A 26,200-nucleotide genomic window follows, 5' to 3' on the forward strand; every position below is an offset into this window, starting at 1 on the left:
AATATTCTGTTATCAAGAAGTGACAAAGGTTCAATGCTGAACATTAGGGGAAAGAGGGGAACCGAATAACCAAAAAAAGACCACCAGCTTTCTCCTGGTGTGCTCAGAGGCCTGGGTGCCCCTATCCACTTCCCTACCAATAAACAAACCCGAATTCAGGTTTTACACATCCTCAAAGACAACAGACACACTTGAGGAGAGGAAATCACCTATTGCCTGTGACCTACTTTTTCTTCTCAAGTAATCTGCCTTCTACTTTAATGTCTTTAAAAAACAAATTTGGATCCACATGCAGTAGTCATCTGATCCTATAATGGCTTAACAAGATCATCTTCAGTTCCATCCTTTGACTGCAAAATGAGGTAATTTCACTTTTTATGACTGAATAAACTGGTTTGCAAATATATAGATTTTGTTTGTCCACTTGGTGGATGTCTACACTGATTCCATAACTTGTTTGTAAACAATGCTACAATAAATATCAATGTAAAATACCTTTATTTTTAATAGCCAGAAATTAAAAAAAAAAAACTAAATACCTTCAACAGATGGATAAAATGGTTTATTCATATAATAAAATATTAACACTAAAAGGAAAAACTATTGATTGAACTTAGTTATTAGAGGATCTGGCTAAGAGAACAGCCATGTCTCAAAAAGTCATATTCTCTAAGATTACATTTGCCTATGACTCTTAAAATAACAGATATATAATAGATTGGTTGTAGTGTTGTTCAGAATGTGAGAGGGACTGAAAGTGGCTACGTGTGACTATCAAGAGCACTAGGTCTCTGAAATAAATCTGTATCTTGCTTGTGGTGGTAGTTATAAAAATATTTAAAAATAACATTAAGAGCTAGACATAAAGTAAGGACATCTAAATGTCATAAAATCCGAATTAAGGTCTGTAGATACCAGTATGTTTCCTAGTTTGGTATTATACCTTAGTTTCATGTCATCCAAGGGCAAAGAAGAAGATGGGTATTTAGAACCCGCTGGTACTACATTATGTAATTTATTGTGAATCTTAATTATTTTAGAATAAAGTCCTATAAAGTATCAAAAGATAGATTCCCCATCTATAAAGGTCTATATTACTGAAAAATACTTCATTTCACAAAAATAACTTCAGAGATTTCTTTTTGTGAGAGCTAAGAAATAATTCCAGAACTTTGTGCTGGTAACAAAAATTGTACTAAAAAAGTCATTCTAACAAATAAATGCACAGGAGCAACTGGCATATTCATCTGTAAAGCCCTTGCTTAGCAAGTGCAAGGACCTGGATCTTAATGTAAAAACATTGAGATTCTTTTGCATAATAATACTAATACAAATTAGATAAACTGGATATGAAAAGTAGCTCAAGTTCATAACTAGACAAGGAAGACATGAAGTGGCTATTGAATAGGAGGGGGGAAATGAAGAAAAAGACAAAAAATAAAGAAAATGAAGACAATTATTATGTTTTTAAGCAATCAGACCACCTAAAGCAAAACAAAGTATATCAAAATGGAAATGAACTTAGGAAATGAAAAGTCATGAATATGAGAGCCAAAGAAGACTGGATATAATTAACTAGAGTCCAAGACAAGATGGAACATGATGCTCAGAGGTTGATCTGGACTGAAGGACAGTTGATAAAAATAACAATTGCACTGGCCTCTCAAAAAATCTTGTGTTATAAGAAGAGGTGATACGTTTTCTGTATTAAAACCAACTGTGCTGCAAATCACATTCTGGTCTCCAAAAGCAGGTTTTGAGGACAGTTAGGAAAATCTGAGTATGTATTGTTTGGAGGTGATGTAGTAGGTATAATAATATATTTGTATTTGCTTTGGGAGATGTACTTATTTTGAAAAGCAGCTGAGTTTAAGGATTAGATAAAATCTGCAATTTCAAAGGTTTAAAGATGCATTATATGTGAATAGATATACACATATAAAAAAACCACATAACAAAATATTAATACCTTAAATCCAAGAACAGGATGTACTTCCAATGTTTATGTCTTAAAGTTTACACAGTAAAACAGGAACAACACACACCTACAAATTTTACTGTAATTTATTAAACATTACAATTCTCAGCTCTAGTTATTGCAAAATGTAGGTTTACAGTGGTGCCACATCAGACTCACATTTTAGTACTCTGCCTGGTAAATGTTTATTCCCTTTTACCCTGAAATCTGTGTCCCTCCATTCTACAAAGGATTATAGTTTGTCAAGTGACAAATCAACCCATCTATGGAGGTATACTACATTTTTAAAAAAAAATGTTCCACAGAGTTTTTCCTTATTCAGGTTGCCTCTAAGACATGCATCACTTAGTTATGCTAGGAACCCTCAACATCATAAACACCTAGCTTCTCTAAAATAGCAACTTAGTCGATTGCAACATGAAAACCATTCTGTCATGTGCCACCTGTTCACAAAGCCTTTTGAAAACATTTCATCCTGAAGTGACCAATACTTACATACCCCATACCATTTTTTTTTTCTCTTGATGTTCCAAATGTCTCTCTGAGCCAGGGAAGTGTATTGATGCCACTGTGAGCAATGTGGGAGTTTCTTACTTACTTGTGAAGAAACCCAGAATTTTTTACATGTATTCTGTAAAATGGTCACACATAAAAGAACTGAGAAAAAAAGCCATACAATCATTATGATGGTTAATGTATCATGTTTATAAGTCAGTGAAATACAAAGTATTAGGTATGTTGTTGCCTTCTCCAAAATGTTCTCAGTTCTTGTCACAAACCTGTAAGCAACTGAGCAGCTTCTGTCTGTATCTAAAGTGGAAAACACATGTTACATATGAATAGTACAGCCTAATTTATAAAGCTTAAGTTTATAAAATAGACTGGTTTCTAAGAGTTTCAACATGACAAAAATAGCACATGGTAAGAATAAGTTCTCTTGATAGCGATGATTAGATGAGATTCTAAGAGAACTCTAGTTCATTTCCTTAAACCCTCCACACCCCGCCCCAATCCTATTCCCTTGCAGTGTCAGAAATTGAACCAGGTCCTTGTGCATGTTAGTAAGTACCTATGGCCAAGCTGACTTTGATGTTTTAGAAATAACCTCAGATGAGATACACATTATAGATGTACCTCAGTTTTACACTGCAGCAAGCAGCTTACAACATTTGATGATAGTCACCAAGGCGTTCTCATGGTAAAGTATAAAGGTAAATATACAAATGAACACTTTGTTTTCCACAATACTATGCATCTAAATAATTATGTTTTTAAAGAAGTTCTCAGTTCATTTACTTACTAATGCCTCAAAGAAAGCCTATCTGCCTTACTTTATTATAGATATTTTACCTGTTTATCTTCTTCTGTGTGTGCTGGATAACCCTTGGCTTTTACCAACCAGAATGCAGCAAGCTTTTTGTTGTTTAGCTTCAAGTATGTCTTTCCTAAAAGCAGCAAGTTTTTGCTGTAGAAGTTTGGATCCACTGTACATAAAAGGGAAACAAAGTCAACTCCAAAGAAATAGTGTCTTTATTTTTATAGTTTTAATATTTTGGTCTGAATTCTAATAAAACCATGCAATCAAACAATGATTAGGCTAATACAATTCTTTTTTGTTCAAATGTTCTTATCTCAGAAAAAAACCTAAAATAATTATGATGTATTGAATGTACGTACGGACTGTGCACATTATTATACCAAGGTCTCACTTTAAAGTTTCTTCCTGCTGATAGAACATGAGCTATATAAGAACTATTTTTTTAACTACCCATGATTATTACATTCCACTTGCCTAGAACAGTGTAGAGAAAGTAACACCCATTCAATGAGTGAGTATGTGAGTGTATGAATGAAATCATGGTTAACATAAATTTGATCTTCATTTGCTAAATGTCTCTTATAGTTAAGCAGAGAGGGAAAGATGAACACAACTAAATGGTTTACTAGGTATATACTTTAAATTGTTACAAGAAGCTACATAAGAAAACAATGAATTAAGAGTTATGCATCTTGGAGGATGAACAGGATTTTGAACAGAAAAAGCTGAGAATATTCTTGGTTGAAAAAAATGCAAGCAAAGCCCAGGAGTGTGAGAGTAGAATAGTGTTAATCAGAATCTGGGAAGGAGGAGGAATCCACAGAGGCTGGATAGGGAGCCACAAACCCAACACAGTAGGGAACTAGCACAACTTACTGCAGAGTTTTAGAAGAAATAGAAGACTTTAGCACTTCACAAAACAAAGATGAATGCTTGAGACAGAGATAACTGCTGTGATTTGATTTACATCTTGTATAAACATATTGGAGTACCAATGTTCCATAAATATGTACAATTATATGTTAAATAATTTTCAGAACCTTATGAATAAAGTACAAAAGAATCCTCTAATTTTTAACAGAATTCTGCAGTGTAGTAATGTAAGTTACTGTCACAAGTCCTTGGCCTCCTGAGTGTTGATGACCACAGACACGCACCATTACACTCAGCTCTAATGTCCCTGACTCTTCACATAGTTCCCTGTTAGTAATCTTAGTCTTTCTGTATGCCAAGCATGCTGTCTGAGGCCAGGACTGGAGCTTAGTATAGAATACATGCCTAGCACATAAGTTTAAAAAAGAATATAGCCTGCTTTTTTTCCTGGATACAATTTATGATTAACTGCATTTACTTAAAACTCAAAGGCCATTAAGTTCATTGATTTAAACATTTTAAGGTTAAGTACACTGTTATGTACAGTGTTATGTAGTATGTTAAGTACAGGTTATGTAGTCACTACCTCATCTAGGAAGTCATCCAAGTACTGTATGTAAGCAATAGAAATATAATCATAAACAGGAAAGAGAATCCCACCTTACCCATATGTACAAGCTCACACACACAAACATCAGAATAAGGAGGCTGATATTGGAGATGTGAGTGACATAGACTATGTGAGGCTTCTGGACTAGAACTAGGGCAACCTTCAACTTAGAAACAGTGACTGCTTGTATAAAATCTGATGTGAGTGGAACCACCAAGGACACAACTCCAGGAGCAAAGGAGCGAGCACAGCTTTATCACCTTTATCCAGGACTGCCAACCCTTAAATACCTTAAGGTCCAATTTTGATTTCATATTATAGTTTTAAAACCCCTTGAGATAATTTCATATTCATGACTTGTAAAATAATTTGATCAGGAAAAATCAATAAAAGGGAACTGAACAAAACTTTGAGTTAGAGATATTTAACATTAAACCATAGATCTTTAAAGTTTTAAAAATGTTCACTAATTGTTTAAGTTTATTGTTAAGTTTAAGAATCTCAGATTAATAAAGAATATGTCTTAAATTTCTGTTATAAGAAATTGTGCGTGTGTCACATGCCTATAATTCCATTGTTTGGAAGGTGAGGCAGGAGGATCCGTACTCCAGCTTGAGCTATATATTGACAACTATCAAAAAGATTTTAAAAAACAAAAAGGTATTTGGAGTGCGTTTTATGGTACACTTGGTCAAAGACATATCTCTTATTGTTTCTTCTAGTCCTTAGGACTGGCCTTGTGCATGTCACCAAAGCAGTGTGCAATCAAGTTACAATCCCAGTGTTAGTTTTGGTTTTTTTAATAAAGTGTTCCCGAAATATGTAGGACAGGCAAGCAGCAGTGTTATAGGAGTAGCCATTTTTTAATCACAGTAAGAAAAACATTAAATTCCTTCACAATGGAATGCAATATTCAGCAATATACCAAAAATTAGCCTGGTTTTAAATAGTCTTCATTTAGGTACTTCTAATTAACTATAAAATATCAAGTTAGACAATTTGCCAGAACCTCCTGATAAAGAATTACATTAAATGAAGAGAACATTGCAGAGTAGAAACTCTGAATTTAAATGCAATTCCTATTTTTTAAAAAAGTTAAAATTTGGGGCTAGAGAGAGGGCTCACAAGATTACTGGATGATCTTTCAGAGCGGGGTTTAATTCCCACCACCAACATGGCAACTCACAACTGACTGTTTAACTCCAGTCCTGGAAAGATGCCCTCTTCTGGTCTCTGCGGGCACTAGTCATACATGTGGTACATAGACATATATTCAGGAGAAATAGCCAAACACATAAATTTTTTTTGTTTAAATTTGTTTTTACATTTCCAGTGTGAAAGATATAGCACGTTCTTGATTGAAAATGTTCCATGACATAGTCAACACTTAGATAATATTATATTAATAGCTGAAATAAAATTATTTTACCTTCTTCTGCCCTGTGAAAGTATCTCAACGCCTGTTAAGAATACAAAGAGTACAAATAAAATAGAATCAATAACTTTAGAAAAAGGGTTTTTTTTTGAAGATTTATTCTTACTATTAAAAGTTTCATAAAGTAAATGATTATAAAATAAAAGATAAGATCAGCAGGGAATATAAGTATTAAATCATCAAAGACTGGGATTTTCATAATGAGAATCACTTCTGGTAATTTTCTGGTTGCTACACAGTGGTAGTACCGAACTATCCTGGCACAAAGTTAAGATAGTGATCATGTGTAATTCCACTGTTACCTTTCTTACAAGTCATAACAGTTGCTTTTTACACAAACTAAACATAATTAAATGATGAATTCATAACACTTTGCTTTTACTTTGTGAGGTAGTTAGGGACTCTGTGTGTCTTGTGTGTGTATATTTTGTTTTGGTTTTCTCTGGAAATGGAAAGAAAGCAGATCCCAGAACATCTACTTGTATACCATAGATCCCCAGGTGCAAACAACAACAAATATTCAATAATATATGAGGAAAATACTAGGATAAGTTTTCAATTGTCAATTTCTTTACATTTTTTTAAATTAGTTGACTAAGTAAACTCATGATTTTCATCCAGTAGGATAGGGAGTTCAAACCCCAGCATCCAAAGGATTGGAGGGTGAGCTTTAGAGCTTATGTATAGATTCTTTTTAAATTTTATTTTTATAAGAAAAGCAAACAACCCATATGAGGAACCTTTCACACTCAAGAATTTTCCCTTCTCACATGTTCTTCATTTTTCTAAATGACTTTCTATACATATTATGTCTAAAGCTTGCTGGGTAAGAATCACTGTATTCTTATTCTACTTTTTGGCTTCTATATGATATAAGTTACAAATAGAAAGCTGAGGTCTGTTTCAGCCATGATCTACTTTAGCTGACAGTATACCAGAATTATCAGCCACTCACCTAAACAAGAAAAAAAAAGCACTCACCAGTCTTGGACAGTAAGTTTTAAGCCTTTGTGATATTGTTGAATTGGATCATTAGAAACTTGCTCGAGTCCCTCACAGAATCAGATCTCCATATGTGTGGACTCTGCAGAATGGTACTGTAGTTAAGAAATCGATAGTAACTTAAGAAAGGACATCATACTACCTCCTCATAGGTGGAACTAGGAGGATTTGCAAACAGCACTTTAGCAATTCTTCTTTGATACCAAGGCATTTCAGCAAATGTATAGCACCTACAGGGGAAAAGATGGCATTATGCATTCAAATTGTACCTTTTTACTGAAGGAACCAAACATCTTAATGGACATTATAAAAGGAATCTTCTGTTATATTTTTAAATAATTTTAACTTTATATGATGAAGCTAATATTCATACTGAATTAATTATTTGGAAACTGATGTGATTCAGGAGTTGGGACAACTTGGTGATTAAGTGTAAACAATAGTAGTCATTTTGTGCCATGTATAGGCCAATATTACTCTCTTTATTTGTTCCTTAGAACAACTACGTGATACAGGATTGCTATTACAATTTGTTTTATGTTTTCTTTTGAGATTTAGTTATGTTAATATGTACCCCAAGCTAGTCATGAACTACTAATCCTTCTGCCTTATCTTTAGGCTTATGTCTGGCTTACTACTACTAGTTATGACATAAGGAAATTCAGAATTCTTTTAAATGATAAAACTAATGTACTGTACATGAATAACAGTTAACAGTCAGTGATTTATGCACCTTTTAAAAAGGGTGAAGTAGATGATTAATATCCAAAAATATTTACAACTTTCTGAAGCAGGTAAAAACCTGTTTGGGATCTTTGACTAGGGACTTGAACTCGTTGAGGCATAGATTGCATCGCAGGTTTGCTTACTGATTAAGTAGCTGTCCTTTGATAATTATTAATCCCATACTGGGTATTTTAACCTGAAAAGTACTTATTTCTTTTGTAAAAGAGTTTGATGGACTTTTATGGCAGCGAATATTTAAAACATTTGTATGCTCTCATACAATAAAGTAATTCCTCATACTGGACAGAAGATCACATTAAAACTTGAAGAAAGATTACATAGTTTTCCAGATTAATCAAATCTCAATCTGACAGATTTTGAAGATACACCAGACTTCATGGGACAACCTACTGTATTTATGCTACTGTGGTTTTCCTTAGCATGGGAAATGAGGTCTTTCCCAAAAGAGGAAAGATAAAGGTCTACAAAAGAATCCTAAAGTATTTTTAGTTTTCTTGGGTTTTTATTTTTCTCATGGTGAAAAAGAGTTTTGTGAAACATCCTGCCTCCAACTCCCTCTGTACGTGACGGTGAACTTGAACTCTACATCTTCCTGGCATTATCTAATTGTTGGGATTGCAAGCATATACCACCATGCCTGACTACTTTGACTGTGTCCTAGAGATACATGCACAAATGCTATTTAGTGATTTAGTACTCAACTCTGATAAATGGTATTTTTAAATAGTTTATTTTTGCTTACACATAAATTATAAAATAAGGTGCTTTTACATACTGTGAAATAAAATCACACTAAATAAGACAGAAACTACTGAAATTTTCTTACCAAATACCCATAAGGTGAATTGAAGTAGCATCTTTAGGGTTCAGCTCAATTGCTTTCTGTTAAGAAATAAGAAAACCTTTCTAAACATCAAAGAAGCAGTGAATTAAATTAAAAAAAGAAAATTATAACTACATTTTAAAGATGTACTTTTTAGGTGTGTATGTGTCTGTGAATAAATGTCATATATGTGGAGGTACCCGTGGAGGCTAGAAAAGGGTGCTGGGTCATTTGGAGCTGGAGCCACAAGCAGTTGTGAGCTAATGTGGCTGCTGGGAACTGAATATGGGTCTTGTAGGAAAGCAGTCTCAACACTTGTTACCACTGAGCCATCTCTCTAGCCACAAACCTGCATTATAATCAATAACAGCTTTCTTCCTCATGATCCACTTTCCTTCTCTTCACTGGCCCCATCTCGCCCCTGTGTGTGTTTACATGTGGTTAGGTGAGAGGTTAAAGCCAGATGTCTCCCTAATCATTTTCCACCTTGTACTTAAAGACAGGGTCCTGTAACCTGGAGCTTACAGACTGGTTAGACTAGCTGGGCAGCAAGCCCCCAGGATCTTTCTGCCATTGCTTCACCCCACACTAGAATTACAAGTGCACACCTAACATTTATATGCTGGAAGCTAAGCTCAGGTCTTCATGCTTGCACGTCAAGTATTTCATAGCCATCTTCTCAGCTCCATATTCCTTTTGTAATGGTTTTATTTTTAGGTGTATTGGTGTTTTGCCTCCACAAATGTCCTGTGAGTGTCAGATCCTCTAGAACTGGAATGACAGTTGTGAGGTGGCATGTTGAGTGCTGGGAACTAAAACTGGGTCCTCCTGAAGAGCAGCTAGTTGAGTGTTCTTCAGTCCCTATATTCTTAAGTGCTTATATTTGTTCCAATGCATTACTAAAGACTTAAAGATATTTTACACATTCAGAAATTGGTATAGGAGGTAAGAAAACCAAAAAAAAAAAACCACACAAATTAATCTAATTCTGGAAATAGTTTAATGAAGTACAATTTTCATTGTTTCTTTAAGATAATAAAAAGATAAATATGTCACTTTTATCACATTTTAAATGAATATTGAAGAAATGTCTTCCTATTATTATCTACCCAAAAAAGACCTCACCTAGAAGTAGGTAATTTTCTTCATATAAAAATTTTGTTAAACTCTCCCATGTATATCCAAAATAAAAGTAAAAATGGTGCTATTTATAGAACATATTATATATGTAACATGCTGATAAAATCTTTATATTTACTGCATCAATTATAAAGCACACACTGCAGAAAAACTTTTAAAAAGTTAGTACTATCTGCTAGTTTTTTGAAAACTACTAAAGAACTCTCACAGATTGTTTATTCTGATTATTTTTATTAAAAATTCCTAATATAAGCCCACATTTTCACTTACAGTTTGGTGATATATGAAGAACAAAATTAAATATTTATATTGGGTAAGGCTATGATGCTGTAGACAGACTTCTGGGACTCAAATCAGAGCTCAATGACTTGTTAACCTTGCAAATTCTGTATTTTTGTGGCAGCTAAGGTTTTGCTTTTATAAAAAAACAATTGGAAGTATAGTGTAGTGCAGAGCACTTACCTAGCATGTTGGAGGCCTTGGGTTGGATCCCAATGCCATGAATAAAGCAGAAGAGAAAACTGTCCTATAGTATAATGGTGAGAAGGAAATGAGTCACAAAGTGTGCTTAGCAGCAGTGCTGTCTAGTGAATCATTGCTGTGTTCACTGCTGACAGTATGGTAACAGGAAGTGAGGCCTGATGGCTGTAGAATTAAGGCTAGTCACATGTGGATCTCAGGCTTTCCCAGTTTTATGCTGTGCTAGGAAGCAAAACCAGAGATCTGGATATGCTAGGCAAGCATCCTACCAAGTGATCTACAGACCTAACCTTCATTATTTTTGCTACAGGGCTGTTTTCAAATAGGACCTTTGCAGGTCTTTTTGCCATCCGTTTGCCTTCCAAAACAAACTCAAAGATGTTAATAATGCAACAACGGAAATAAAAATATCTTTCAGTATGTAAATACTAAGTATAATCATATTTAGCATATTTAAACAAATACTTGAAAACTTATATGAAGCATTACAGCACTGAGTCACACACAGACTCATCCTATTCTTTGGTGTTTTTTTAAAAACTGAAAAATAGTCACTAATATGTTTTCTACAATTTTTCATTACTCACCTTGAAACTCACGTTATATGCTTAAAGGGGGGGGTGGCTGTAAAGATTCATCAGAACAAACAGCTCCAGAGCACCATGGAGATGGGAGGGGACTACAGAGGGAGGAGTCCCTTGTGTGACATACCCCTATATTCTCAAATACAAAGTAATAGTACTGTATTTTACTGAACCTAAGATACCAAAACAAGTGCATTGCCAGGTATGGTGGTATATGCCTAAAGTCCCAGAATCTGTAAGGCTGATTTAGGAAGAGCATGAATTTAAGGCCAGTCCCGGTTACACAGCAAGAACATGCCTTAAATAAATAAGCAAGCAAACAAAACCACCAAATCAGTATGGCACATAGTCATTTCATATATTAGTTTTAAAAGAATAAAAATATTGCTCCTAGAGGTGGAGCAATAGCTCAGCACATAAGAGTTCTTGCAGAGGATCTGGGTTTGGTTCCCAGTACCCATGTGGCAGTTCATTACCACTCTTACTCCAGTTCCAGGGGTTCTAACACCCTCTTGTGACCTCTATAGGTACTGCATGTGCACTTACGAACAGGCAAATCACTCAAAGAAAAATAAAGAATACAACTCCCAATTTATACTATAAGGTACTACTAATTCTCTAATGCAATTTTAATTCAGATATATTAAAATATGAAGCATATAAACATGTCATTGTAAAATGCAATGGTGCCTGTTTCAGAAGTTTGGTTTTCTGATTGCTAGTCCAGTGGTATTGTTCTCTAGTAATTATGTTAGCTAGCACCTGGGACTTCTGTCCGTAAGCTCCTGAAGAGCTCCTGAGTAGCAGGCCCAGCCAGTTCCTACCTGTGCTGTCGTTCATGTGTAGTTTTGAATTAGCTACAATAATAAAAGATTTTTAAATGCTGAATATTTTTGTGATAGTTTGTTCTCTGTGTGAGAATTATGAAAAGGTGTGCACACAGAATAGGAAATCTATAGATTTCTATGGAGTTTTTACCATTGAACAAAGGTTACTAAACACAAGAAGATCATCTTTAGGGAGAATCTGAAACAATATAAAATACACATAGCATAATCTCAAGCACAATTTTTACTACTGAGAGGGCTGCTTCAGTTGTATTGGAGTTAAACCACCAGCATTCAAACCTTTCACAGAAACTGGTCCAGCCATGGTTTTTGGTTTTGTTTTCTATTTTTCATTCTGGTGTTTTGTTTTGACACAGGGTCTCTCTGGCCTTGAACTCACAGATATTTGCCCATCTCTACCTCCAAGTACTGAGATTAAAGGCATGTGCCACTATATGTAGCATTTTTTAATTCAATAGAATGTTATTAATTGTGCTACAAATGGTTTGAAAAGTTTGCACACTGGAACTTTTCTTTTGAAACATTCATTCTTGAAGGTCAATTCCTATATTGTAGAGAAGCTCTGGCTTGTAGAGAAACCATCTTGAACCTTTCCTAGCTGAGGAAAGCATATGAAAGGCCTTAACTGGGTCAAGGCAGAAGCACTAAATACATCAAATTGACCAAGAAAATTTGAATAATGAAGTATTGCTCTATCCCACTGGAAGATAGGTCTTGTTCTGTTTGCTCAAATGGGTTCCTAACTCCTAGGCTCAAACAATCTCATGCCTCTAGAAGTTGGCCTACAAGTATGTAGTAATGTGTTCCAGATATAATAATTGGTAAGTAAAATATACCAACTCAGAAAAATATTGACTTTCTAAACACATGAACTTAAATCAGTACCTCAAAATGCTCCTTGATAACATAGGCATTTGCAATCTTAACCTTGATGCCTTCATAATCTCCAACATCACTAATGCAGATTGCATACCACTAAAAGTAGGAAAAATAAAGGGTGAGAATACTGTTAATATTTTACATAATACAAAAAAGTTATATAAGTACTCTTCAATTGTTATTTTCTTTTAGCAAAATGTTACTTAGCATAATGATGAGTTAAGAATAAAAGATACAAATAAAAGCAGACATGACCATCTAGTAACAAGAGGGTAAAACACATTATAGTGACCTGTAATACAAGGTAGAAAGTAGTGACAACTAAGACAATTGCCAACAAATAGAGAAAACACATCCAAGTATGAAATTGAAACAGGTTTGTAACTGAATGACTCATTTATCGTCTCATCTCCCTTTTCAACATTTGTATTGCTATTAGAGAAACAGCCACAGCTGTCAACTGTGAGGTCACTTCATAGCCACTGTTGGACCAATTTGAGTTTCTCTACCAAAACCTACATATAAAATATATAAACTTCAAAAATCAGGTGCATTGGAGACTCAGCAGATTTAGGGTAGGATTGGGGGGAAAATCTTCAGTAAAAAATGGATATGAAGCCTCAGAAATGTTCCTCAGAAATGGAAATGTTCTATGATGCCTCAGAACAACTGGGCTAGTTTTTCTTGGATATCAGAAGGACCTTTCTTTGAATTCTGTACCTATAACAGTTTCTTATTATTTCTGCCCTCTGTGTGAGCTATTTGTATAAGATACTAATAAACACAATAAAATATATAAATTTACTTAAATATACTTTCCACAGAAGCTTTTTGTGTTCTGTCATGTTTACTGAAAATGGCACATTTTGAACTGCACACATATACACACTTCTCTACAGACTATTATCATTTAGTCTCCATTGTTATCCAGTTGTATAAATTCAGTCCATTAGAAGGGTTACCCAAGATTTTAAACAGGATTGTAAAGGTCTTCTCCCACATATCCGAGCTATTGCATAAAATAATCCCTTATGAGGGGGTAAGGGTATATAGTTCAGTGTGTTGGGCTATCATGTGCAATCCACTATACCAAAACCACAAAACTTTTTTTAAAAGATATTTATTTCATGTGTATGGGTGTTTTATCTGTACGTATATATATATGTACCACGTGTGTATCTGAGGGCAGAACAGGGTGTCAGACTCCCGGGAACTGGAGTTACAGGTGGCTGTTAGCTACCATGTGCTGGGAACAAAACCTGGGTCCTCTACAAGAATAACAAGTGTTCTTAACCTCTGAACCATCTTTCCAGCTTCCAGAAATTTATTTATGTATTTATTACCTCTACTCAAAACAAACATGGTGGTTCCTAAGCATTTTCTCCTTGATGAGCTTGTCATTTATAAAACTATTCTACAATGCTTATACTATCAAGAATGGATATCAAGAAGTATGTTAACTGGTGTATTCTATTTCCATATCTATCCATTTCAACTTATAAAATGCTCACTATCTATAGCGGGTCTACATTTAAACTTTTGTTGGGTGTGTGTGTGTGTGTGTGTGTGTGTGTGTGTGTCTGTGTGTGTCTGTGTGTATGTGTGTATGTATGTGTCTATGGTGTATGTTGGGGAGGAGCTAGGGGGTGAAGAACTCATGGAGAGCTGGATCAGGAAGGTGGGCAACATTTGGAATGTAAATAAATAAAATAATTAATAAAAATAAATAACTGAATTGATATGTAAATACAAACTGGGCTTTTGGTCTACAGAAATGAGCTAACAGAAAACAGTATCAGTTCTTTAGAATTTTTCTCTAGTATAAGCTGAGCTGTCTAAAGATCTCTGGAGAGCAAAACCAGCTCTTCAAGAATTTTTTTCTACCAGGATAAGGTCAGAAATCTCAAGAATTACCTAGAGAGCTGACACAGCTCTTTTAGAATTTTTCTGGCTTTCTGATTTTGATCAGAATGACACAAGCATTACTTTTAGAATTTTTCTATCAGGATTTCTGACTTGGTTGGAAGATGCAAGAATTTTTAATAGCAGTTTTTCTAACATTGGTCCGAAAACCCATGAGCTATCCAGAGAGTTTTTAGAATTTATACTAGCATAGAGAGCTGTGTCAACCAGGGAGTTTTTAGAATAGCAATAAAAAGCTGTGTAGAGCACACACCCAGAGAGAGAGAGAGAGAGAGAGAGAGAGAGAGAGAGAGAGAGAGAGAGAGAGAGAGACAGACAGACAGACAGACAGACGGAGGGAGGGAGGGAGGGAGCAGAATCTACCTGCCAGCTTGGAACACACACACAGAGAAAGATCTGTATCTATACTAAGACAAATGATGGCACTGAGACAATGCACATACATTTAGACAAGTAACTGCAGTTTTCAGCCTGTGGGTCCTGACCCATTTGGAGGTCTCATATCAGTCATCCTGCATATTAGACATTTACATTACCATTATGAAGTAGCAATGGAATAATTTTATGGTTTGGGTCACACAACATGAGGAACTGCATTAAAGGGTCACAGAATTAGGAAGGTTGAGAACCACTGACATAGAGAAAACCTCCACCTGGGCATATGCCAGAGACTATACTAGACATCCTGTATCTATGATAAAGCAGGTGTCTGAAGAGCTATTGCACATGTGAACCACACACTATACAGAGATAGTATGTGCCTGTATAAGTACAAAAGACCAGAGACATGTTGTCCCTGAACACACACAAGGGACTACTCAGTCTGCAACTGTACTCATGAGAGTGACTATATAAACACAGACACTATTTACTATCCGATTAGAAGATTTTAATTATTGTTCTCACTCTTCCTCTCTCCCTCTTACTCTGGAGACAGTCTTTCCAAAAGGACCCAGGCTGTCCTGGAGCAGGAGATATCCCTGCCTCACCCTCTTCCGCACAGGGACTGTTTTAAGGTTGTATGGTTACAAGTCTATCCATTCCACTATTGATGCTACCCGCATAAAGTGACTAGAGCATGACTGCTCTAAGGTATAGTTGAGGGTAAGGTTTTTTTTGTTGTTGTTGGTTTGGTTTGGTTTTTATCATAGATATGAGGGGAGTACAGCCAAAGGTATCTAGAAGAGTCCAGAGCAAGGAGAGAAAGTGGTACATTGAACATGGCCAAAAGACTTGAACCAGGTTGTGAGAAGATGGGGTGGAGGAAGCAAGAAAGTTAGAGAGGAAGATGGAGGCAGGGGAGGAAGAAAACCAAGAGAGGGCATGGCTGAAATAGCAAGGTTATATAGGAATGAGACGCTCGCTCTGGGAAAGGAAGCCCATGCACTGTGGGGAGCCAATAGAAGGCAGCTATCATCCTTGCAGCCATCTTGAGCGTATACCCTGACAACAGACTTCATTACCATAGCCTACAACAGCTGAGCACACTCTGATAACATCTTGCTTTAGATACCCAGGATCTTCCCTTGGGTGTGTGAGACTTAAGGTGTGTGACTTAAGGGCTTGACTTAGAGATCAGATTTAGAGATAAGACCTAAGGGCATGACGTAAAGGTGTGACTTAGAGGTGTGGCTTAGAAGTGAGACATATAAAAGGCAAGAGGCAGACAGAAGAAATTATTATTAAGTATTAGGCATTAGACACAGGCATTTGGATGAGACTCCAGACTAGAACTTAGAACTTGGAACTTGGAGGAACTAGGAACTAGGGACTAGGGACTAGGAAATCAAGACTTGGGACTTGGACTAGGAAGAGAGACTGAAGAATAAACGGGATTGAATCACACTCTGTCTGGTCTCCATTCTTCGAGTCCGTCCTCACTCTCTCTCTTGCTGAACCCCGACCCGCAGACCAGAGCTGCTTGGGGCAGTACGGGTTAACAAGTTAGTCCCCAAGGCTTTTGGCAGTGCGGGTCCCAACATTGACAGAACGGTCCGCGACATTTTGGCCCCCAAACGTGTGGTAGTGCAGTTCTCAACATTTCTGGCCCCCAAGCGTGGGGCAGCTCGGGCCACAACAATGCACTGGAGTGATTTCGGGTGAGAAGAGCAGAGAGGAATCTGTTTTGTTGTCCATGGGCCCTCTTCTTTTTTTTTTTTTTTTATTTATTTTTCTTTTTTTTGGGGGGGGGCCCTCTTCTTTACACCTTTCCTCTCATACCATTTCTCAGTCAGTCTCTCATACAGATTACTAGGCTTACTCACTTTATTTTCCTTCCAGACCTACCCCTGGCAATAAGTGCATTAATATATACTGTGATGTCCTTGTTCTTTTAATCTCCCAAAGTTGCTGGAGTTGAAGTGGAAGTTGGCTTTGATTTAGACTATTACTGTATTTTCTAGAGGTTCTAACCACTGTGGAATGATTCTGAGAGATTGTGTCCAGGGCCCTGGCACATGAACTGAGGGGTTACATTACTGAACTGTTTAGTATTTGAGGAACAATAACACTTCAACCTTACTACAACTAGTCAATCTGAAAAAAAAATCACAAACATTTTAGCTGAAAGAATACAGTAGATAAAAATAAATACATTTTTAAATCAGTAAGCTAATACCAGGTAACTGTAAGAAACAAAACAAATATAAAAAACCAAGGCAACCTGACTCTTCCAAAAAAACTACCAATTCCAAGTAATGGATCCTGGTGAGAATGAGTAAAATGACATGCCAGAGAACTCAAAAGGATGACTGCAAGAATATCCAATGATGTCAAGCAAGACACACACACACACACACAAAAAAAAAACCTCTGAATGAATACATAGAAAGTATAAATGACTCTGAGAACATGAAAAAAATCAACAAAAAGAAACAGTCAAAAATGAAACTTTATGAATGAAAGTATCGATTGGCCAATAAAGAGCTCAGTGGAAAGACTCACTAGTAGATCAGATACGTACATAGACAACAAAATATGAAAGGCTGAAGACAAGATACTTACATGATTGCAGATAGACAGACATACACACATACACAATCTCTCCCTTTCTTTTACACAAACACACGCACATGCGGGCAGAAACACACACACACACATACATACACAGACACACAGACACACACACACACACACACACAGAGCACTAATATATGACCCAATTTCTGGGTACAAAGAAATTTTAGTGAGCATATCACAGAGATGTTTCCTGCAGCACTAGTCCACATCTCCATGTTATAGAATTAGCCTAGGTGTCTATCAACAATGAATAAACACTGAAAATACGGTCACGATAAAGTGTATAACTATATGCTAACATAAGTAATGAGATAGTTTCTAAAGAAAATATGGCATATACACATAAAGGAATCCTAAGAAGCTATAAAGAACTAGATTATGTGATTTGCTAGGAAATGGACACATTTTACTAAGCAAAATCAGCCAGCGTCAGGAAAACAGTCATCTGTTTTTATTTCTCACTTGTGGATCCTAGATTTTATACAGATAAAAGCAAGTATATGACATGAAAACAAAGAAACTGGAGAAAGGAAAGTATCTATCAAAAGGAAATGGGAGAGAAAATAGAGGAAGTGTATAAGAGATGAATATGGCCAAATTACATGCTCCACTGAAACTGTCTTTACACAATCCTCCAAGAGGAATTTAAAAGAAGACAATTAGAGATATGGGAGGAAATAAAATGGGTGGTGATAAGAGAGGGTAGTGAGTATGATTTTATATGCACCTATAAAAATTTCAAAGTGAACCCTGTTTTGTATGATTAATATATACCAATTTAATAGGACTTACTGATAAAAGCAACACACTTGGAATAAAATGATTTAAATAAATGTCACATTTTTTAAAAAAAATAAGATTGGGGTACAGAGGGTGTTGGATTCCTATACACGAGCAATAAATAATCTCAAAAAGATTTCAAGTAAATAATTAAAAGAATTAAAAATATTTGAAAATAAATTTAATCAAGTTAAGTCCACGAATGAACTTTGAAAATACAAAATACTGTTGAAAAACATTAAGGATCTAAATAAATAGAAACTGAGTTAGAATACTCGACAGCCATACTTCTCAAATTGATATACAATCAATGGAATATAATGCCAATAGGGGATGGTTCAGACAGAGTCTTACAATGTGGCCTAAGCTATCCTGTAACTCTCCATTCTGGCTTTACTTCCCCAGGGCCAACATTACAGGTCGATACCAACATGCTTGGCATTAAATATACTGTGTCAAATGCTTGGTGTACTACTGCAAATAAACATTGCTAACCTACCATCTGAATAAAAACAGCCTCTTATAAGCATTCACAAACTTAATTGATCAAACATACTAAACTATTTAGGCTACCTGTTAAAACTCAAAATTGAAACCATTCTATTTATAATACAGGAATCCTTTACAATACATGAATTTCTTTTCCTTCCATAACTTGCTGAGAACAGGTGAGTAGAGCCCAATGTAGCCTTCATCAGATAACATTGTTACTGACTGACTCACCTTATGAGCAGCAAAGCTTGCCTCTTTTTTCTCTATTGCTCTTCTGGCATACTCTAGAGCTTCATACACCAACACTTTCTTTTCTTCTTCTGAAGTCTTACTAAGCTGTGCTATGTCACGTGATGCCCGTGCCAACCGCCACAGTAGCTCTCCATCATCACTAATTTTAGACAAGATAGAAAAACATCTTACTTCACATTGAAAAACTGTTAAAGGACACACCATTAATGACAGTTCTTTCAGCTTAACTAGGATATAGCAATTATCATATGAGACATTATCAATACTACTATTTTCTTTCATAAAATCCACATTCGCTAAAATCTGTTGAAAATTTCCAAATTATTTGCATATATTAGCTTACCAATATGTAATATCTAAAACACTGACTTCCTTAGAAAATATTTTTGTATTTCAGTTCTGTAAACGCTTGTCCTCAAGCTCAAAATGTAACATGAGACTTGACTTATTAATACTATTTCATGCAATTCCTACCTGGTTCAGAGAGTACCATAAAACACACTAGCTTTATGGCCAGGATCCAAATCCTTTTCCTCAAATATATTTGCCAAACAACAGGTGTGTGATAGTTCTTATCTGTACATGAATAAGTGATTGAAATAATGCAATCTGGAACTAAGTTGCAGTGCCATGATGTTGAATGGCCTATATTAAGTAAGGACAGTGGACACTTCGAGGAACTGTTATGCACATGCAATCATCTAAAGCAAAAATGGCTAACAAATTAAATATCACAGTTGATAAAAATTTTTAACCTTGAATTACTTTTTATTAAATGTGTGCATTTAAACCTAACATATTTTTCTTTGTTTGTTTGTTTGGGTTTTTTTTTTTTTGTTTTGTTTTTTTGGTTTTTTTTTTTTTTTTTTTTGGTTTTTTCAAGACAGGGTTTCTCTGTATAGCCCTGGCTGTCCTGGAACTCACTCTGTAGACCAGGCTGACCTCGAACTCAGAAATCTGCTTGCCTCTCCCTCCCAAGTGCTGGGATTAAAGGCATGCGCCACCATTGCCTGGCTATATTTTTCTTTGTTAACAAACAATAGCAGTCACTTTAATTGTTTTTAATTCAACTCAAATGTTGAATCCAAAGGTATCAACAGTATGTTTATTATTCAGTTACACAGAATAATTACACCTCACAGCTTACTTCTCAACAAAGCAGGGTAAAATTCCAAAAAAGCTAACTCATGAAGACAGATTGAAGATAAAGACTGATTCTATAGACATCTATCAACTAAAGTTGGTGGGAATGGGGGTGGGAGGGCTTTTGAAACTACTAACAAAAGTAGATGAAAAACAACTCAATATTTCTACATTAGGAGAATGAAGTAAATACCTGGAAATGTCCTTTTTCCTGCCTCCCCTTTGAAAGAGCACACACTGACATTCTACACAAACCATGTAGTCTAGAAATCAAAGCATAAAACCCAACCATTTGTGTTTCTTTGATAACTCTTTCTAAACACAACTGCCATTTAGTGCCATAGTACCAACCTAAACTCTAGTAAATTCATTTAAATCTTATACCAGTCAGAAATTACTGTTGTAAAAGCCAAGAAATGTGAGTGATAAGGAAATGTGTATATTTAGTGACACTTTTATGAACTGAAGCAAAATAAAAAAAAAATTCCAACATTCCAGTAAAGAGCAATCTTTACAAATCAATAAGATTTAAATAGCACTTTTCAGTCATTTACTTTAAATGATTATTTATTATAAACTGAATTCTAAGATATACTACTTTGAAGAAGAAAAAAGTGTTATGTAAAAGTTTTAATACCATTTTAATACCACGAACCATTTTACTTTTAACAAAATATTTTTGAGTTAACCTCAAACCCAGGCCAATCATACACTGCTTACCTTTCCTTGTACTGTGTAAGCAGCTGATAAAGCTTTTCTGTTTCTCCACTTTCATAGAGGTAGTCTGCTTGCTTAAGTATTTCTTCAACTTCCAAAACTATGAAATGAAAAAAAGTATCACTTTTATATATGTTTAAAAAAACGAAAAATTACCTTTAAATCAGAAATTCTGAACCATCTAGATAAAAGTACTGCAGAAGTAAGCATGAAGTGATTATAGTAAGTGATCTACTGAAACCACAGGAGATACAACTCAGAGAATTTAAGACACTAAATTTGATGAATACAGTTTTTAAAAATGAAAAAGGTGATTTCTTATGGGGTATTTATGGCACAGAAGCATGTACAATCTCTTACCTGCTGCTGCTAATTTACTGAGTACCATGCACTGTAGGAATGATGATACAGACTGGAGAGACGGTTCAGGGGTTATGGCTAGAGTTTGGTTCCCAGTGCATCTGCTGGCTCACAACCACCTACATCTCTAGCTGTGTCAGACACCCTCCCCTATGCTGCTTGCATAATGTTGCGTAATACTACCTCCCCTCACCACTATTTAACTCCAATTTCTTTATTATATGTTGTAGTATACAACATTATACTGTACTGGCTTTATAATATGTGTAATCTCTTCTGATTCTAAAGAGGAATTCTGAAAACTAAACTGTGTGATATGTACGAAAAAATGCAGTTATAATATGACAGGCTTACATAGTTACTCTGGTAGGAGCATGCAGACGTGTCTGAAAGTTTGTTATTGTCTTATTTAATATTCCACACCATCATGAAAATAGTTTAAAAATAGGCTATGCTACTGACACAGAAACCACATTCTATAAAACAAACTAAACTTTTAGAGTAAATTACTTTCAACTTAAATTACGACAATATAGATATCCTCAGATGAATAAGAAACAAAACTATAAAATTAAATCTTATACTTGACCTAAAAAAATACACACCAATTCAGAACACTTTTCCAAAAATTTTCAAAGAAAGCCATGCCAATCATGTGAAAGCTGTCATGTATATGTACTAAGACCCTTTGGCTTTCTAGTTCTTCTTATGAAATGAACTACAGTCACATCACAGTCACCAGGAAAAAAATAAAATACCCCTTACAATCTTCTCAGGCATAAAAATTTCCACACTCCTGTGTTTTCTTTGTATAGGGCTTAGTACATGAAAAATATGTATACTGACAGTCAAAGATTAATATAATATCAAGATCCAGAGCCAAGGCAAATCTTTCACACCAGTAATTCTGTGTCTCAGTAGTAGAGAAAGCAATGTTATTAAAATTACTAGAAATACTACTTAAGTGATATTGAACATCTGTAGGCTCGTTCATCCTTGATGAGGAATGTTTCAGAGGTAAAGAAAGAAGGTAGGGAAGTGACGCATGGAGAATGTTTAGGTTGCTCACTTGTGACTAACTCATCTTCTAAGTAATTTACACGTGAGCTTCCTCCTGCAGGAGAATACTGTGAATATAGTAATCTATCCCACAGAGGTTACACGTGTACATTTAAAATAAATAATAATGGTTTTTGAAACTCTATTGTTTATTTGGTTCTTGCCACAGACTGCGTATTTGCTACCATCTTGTGGTAAACTAAAAAATTACCACTTAAAAAATTCAGTCTTAAGAATTTAGCACAGTGGTGAGGGTACCTAGCATGCAAAAAAGTCAAGTACCTTGCTGAGAAAGGAAAAAGAAATTGATATTAGGAGGCCCAGAAAACCAGGCCTGGTAGCTATGAAATGACATACTATCTCCCACTTTTACCTATGTGCCACAAGACAGAAACTAGCCGTGAAGCCCACACAGCTCACTATGGAAGAGCACCACACAGGCAGGCATCCTAGGCAGTGGGCAGGGTTCTAAGGCAAGCATCTTGGAGACCAGCATCACTGATTTCTTTGCTTCTTTCCTTTGTTATTTCCTGTCCAGTGGTGTACTGAATGAATTGTAATTTTCTTTCCTCTCTACTGGCTTGGAATATATTCTATATCTGTTCTTTCTTTAGTTATCTGTGGTGATCTGAGTAAGAATGGACGCCATATGTTTGGCTTACATATTTGAATGCTTAGCCAACAAGGACTGGCACTATTTAAAAGGATTAGGAAGTGTGGCCTTGTTGGAGGAAGTGTCACTGGCCCTGGGCTTTGAAGGTTCAAAAGTGCAAGCCAGTGTCTGTCTCTTATTGCTGCTTGCAGATCAAGCTACCCCTCCAGCACTATTGCCTGCCTGTATGCTGCCATGCCTCCTACATGAGAATGTGCTAAACCCCGGAAACTGTAAGCAATCCCAGTTAAATGCTTTCTTTTATAATTATATGTGATCACAGTGTCTCTTCACAAGAACAGAACACAGACTAAAACAACCATTCTTAATTTTTTCACTTTTATAATGTATCTGACAATGTTTGAAGTTAGGGTGGGCACACTGCCTTTAATCAGAGGTAGGGGCAGTTGGAACTGCTCTACATAATGAGTTCCAGCCCAGCCTGAACTACATAGTAAAATTTCACCTCAAAATATAAAAGAAGACAGAAACAATGTCACAAGTTAATCACTGCCCTGTGGAATATACCTCTGAACTCTGGACATAGTTTCTGGATGCTCATTTTCTTGTTTTCTATGTTTAGTCTTTGCTGCTTCTGTTTGTTCTAACAGCACTGCGGATCAACCCAAGGCCTTGCAGGTGCTATGTGAGTGTGATGCCACTGTGCCACACACCCAGCTCTTCTCTTTTCTCCATAAAGTCTCTGTGTAGGCCAGGCTAGCCTCAGACACTAGACTCTCCCACCCCAGCCTCTTAAGCGTAAGAATTACTGTTTTGTTTCTAAGATGGTCATTAAATATTTTTCTCTCATGCAGTCTGTGCTTGCTTGAATTTCACATATAATACTTTTTAACTCAAGACTTATCATACTAGTACTTCCAAGATTTACTACCTGAGTTTATTTCATGTTCACTACTTGAGTAGTCCATATTTTATGAAGCTTTTAAAAACAATTATCCCAATTTTCCAGACCATTCATTTCTGCTTTTTTGTTATTTCCTTTTTATTTAGTTTGAGGTTTCTGATAGTTTCTTCTTAGTATTTTATGTTGGACACATTATTCCTTCATCATTCCATGTTAAGAAAGGCAGTTACTGCTACAAATTTTCTGATTTCCATTTTACCTTATTGTTATTTCATGTTTTATCCTTATTTGTGAATTATTTAGAAATGAATTAAATTTTCAAACATACTGGATTTCCTTGGCCAACTTTTATTGTTACATTAGGACTGGAAAATATGAATGAATAATAGCAATTTTATTAGAAGTACTGGGGTTTGAACTCAGGATCAAGACCAAATAACCTTTCTGCCATGGCCTTGTGCTAATTATTAGGAAAAAAATTGGCTTTCTTTATTACCAAGTACACATTACCTTTTTATTCCTCTTGGGTTTATTTTTAGGTGGCTTCTTAAGAAGCCCAAGTTAGTCTTGAACCAAAAAGGAAAAAAGAAATCAGTCCTATGAGGATCAGAATGTTATGTCAGTCTGAAAGATGCTGGAAGGGCAAGCATGTACCAACTCTATGTTCAAGTATGTACTATTTTTAAACAGGAGCTTGTAAACAATGTATTTTGCTAATTCCTAGTCATCATATAGACTATGTATCATCACTGTGTTGCCCCAAATGTCTATGTCCTTGTATATGCTTTATTATTTAATCCATCTTTTAATTTTATATTTTTGAGACAGTGTCTTAAGTAGTGAATTGGCTAACCAGGGACTGAATGAGATCTGCCTGCCTCTATCTGAGTGATGGGCACCATCATGCCCTAGTCACTTACTGTTTTTTTTTTTTAATCTGAGTTAACTTGGCATGAGCAGGCTCGTCTACATACAGGCTTCCAGGCCAGCCAGGGCTACAGAGTGAGACCCTGACTCAAAACAAACAAACAACAAAATCCTCAAAATATGGACATAATGAAACAAAAACCAAAAAGCTGAAATAGCCTTTCACTAAAAAATATATATGTGCTGCAAGTGGGGGAAATGAATGAGTGAATAAATTGCATACAGCTGTAATACTAAGAAGATATATGTAGGACTACCCATATCCTACTCCTGATTGCCCCTCAAAAGATAGTAATGGCATATCCTTCCATATACCTTCTCCCTGCTACCACATAAGCATAAAACCTCAAGAAGGCCTATTTCATGAAAACGTATTTTAAATGTAACAAATGTATACAAATGTTTTTTACCCTAGACAGAATCTCACATGGTTACGGTGTAACCATGGTACACAGTAGAAATCAGTAGGTAGATGAGGCTGGCCTTGAACATATAGATACACCTGTCTCTGCCTCCAGAGTACTGGGACTAAAGGTGTGTGCACCACATCAGACTTCAATTGTCCATTTTCTTAAAGACAAGATAGTCTCATATAAATGAAATAAACAACTAGTTCTTTATTTGTTTTTCAGTTTTTTGTTGTTGGATCTCACCATGTACCTCTGGCTATCCTGGAACTTGCTATTTACATAGCAAGGCTGGCCTATTACTAACAGAGATCTACATGTACTATCATGTCTGGCCCTGCCAGCTGGTTAATAACAACCTCAGGTTCTTGTATCAGAATTTGAAAAGAACATCAGTTCAGTATTAGGTATTTTCCTTACTGAATCATATTCTCTTTTTATGGATTGATATCGAAATATCAACACAAATGCAAAGTTAAATAAAAATGTAAATTAAAACATGAATATTCAAAATGATAGAGAAGAACAGATAAAACTATTAATTTCATAATGCATTCAAATAAGATAACAAAATATCAAAATATCAAAAATGGGTGCTGGCTCAGGAAGTAAAGCACTTATTGTATAAGCATGAAGACCTGAGTTTCAATCCCCACCAGCCATATAAAAAGCTGACTGTGTAATTACAGATTGTGGGTAGTTTGCTGCTGGGAACACTGAGAGTTCCTCCAGGGGGAAGTTAGGAATGGCGGCTGTGGCTACAGAGGCTCATTAAAGGCCTTCTTCATGGTTCCTCATGACACAGCCCCAATGACACGAGAAAGTCCATGGGTTTTTACAGGCTTTAATGTCATGGCGGATGGTGGATGGATGTAGATGCACCCCCCT

General features: G+C 35.7%; 1 protein-coding gene across 1 annotated transcript in view; it reads right to left on the bottom strand.

Annotated features, from left to right (window-relative positions):
* Window positions 1–2,048: 2,048 nt before the first annotated feature.
* Rmdn1 (regulator of microtubule dynamics 1) overlaps window positions 2,049–26,200 on the bottom strand; it is a 29,730-nt gene continuing 5,578 nt past the window's right edge. Inside the window, exons 3-10 of the mRNA XM_076924108.1 lie at window positions 21,046–21,142; window positions 19,162–19,321; window positions 12,724–12,813; window positions 8,790–8,845; window positions 7,359–7,446; window positions 6,209–6,239; window positions 3,329–3,462; window positions 2,049–2,788 (exon numbers count right to left, since the gene is read on the bottom strand). Of these exons, the coding sequence (XP_076780223.1) occupies window positions 2,750–2,788; window positions 3,329–3,462; window positions 6,209–6,239; window positions 7,359–7,446; window positions 8,790–8,845; window positions 12,724–12,813; window positions 19,162–19,321; window positions 21,046–21,142 (695 nt within the window). The 3' untranslated portion in view covers window positions 2,049–2,749. The remainder of the gene's footprint in view (window positions 2,789–3,328; window positions 3,463–6,208; window positions 6,240–7,358; window positions 7,447–8,789; window positions 8,846–12,723; window positions 12,814–19,161; window positions 19,322–21,045; window positions 21,143–26,200) is intronic.

Source organism: Arvicanthis niloticus, chromosome 25 (genome assembly GCF_011762505.2).
Source record: "Arvicanthis niloticus isolate mArvNil1 chromosome 25, mArvNil1.pat.X, whole genome shotgun sequence".
Classification (NCBI taxonomy): domain Eukaryota; kingdom Metazoa; phylum Chordata; class Mammalia; order Rodentia; family Muridae; genus Arvicanthis; species Arvicanthis niloticus.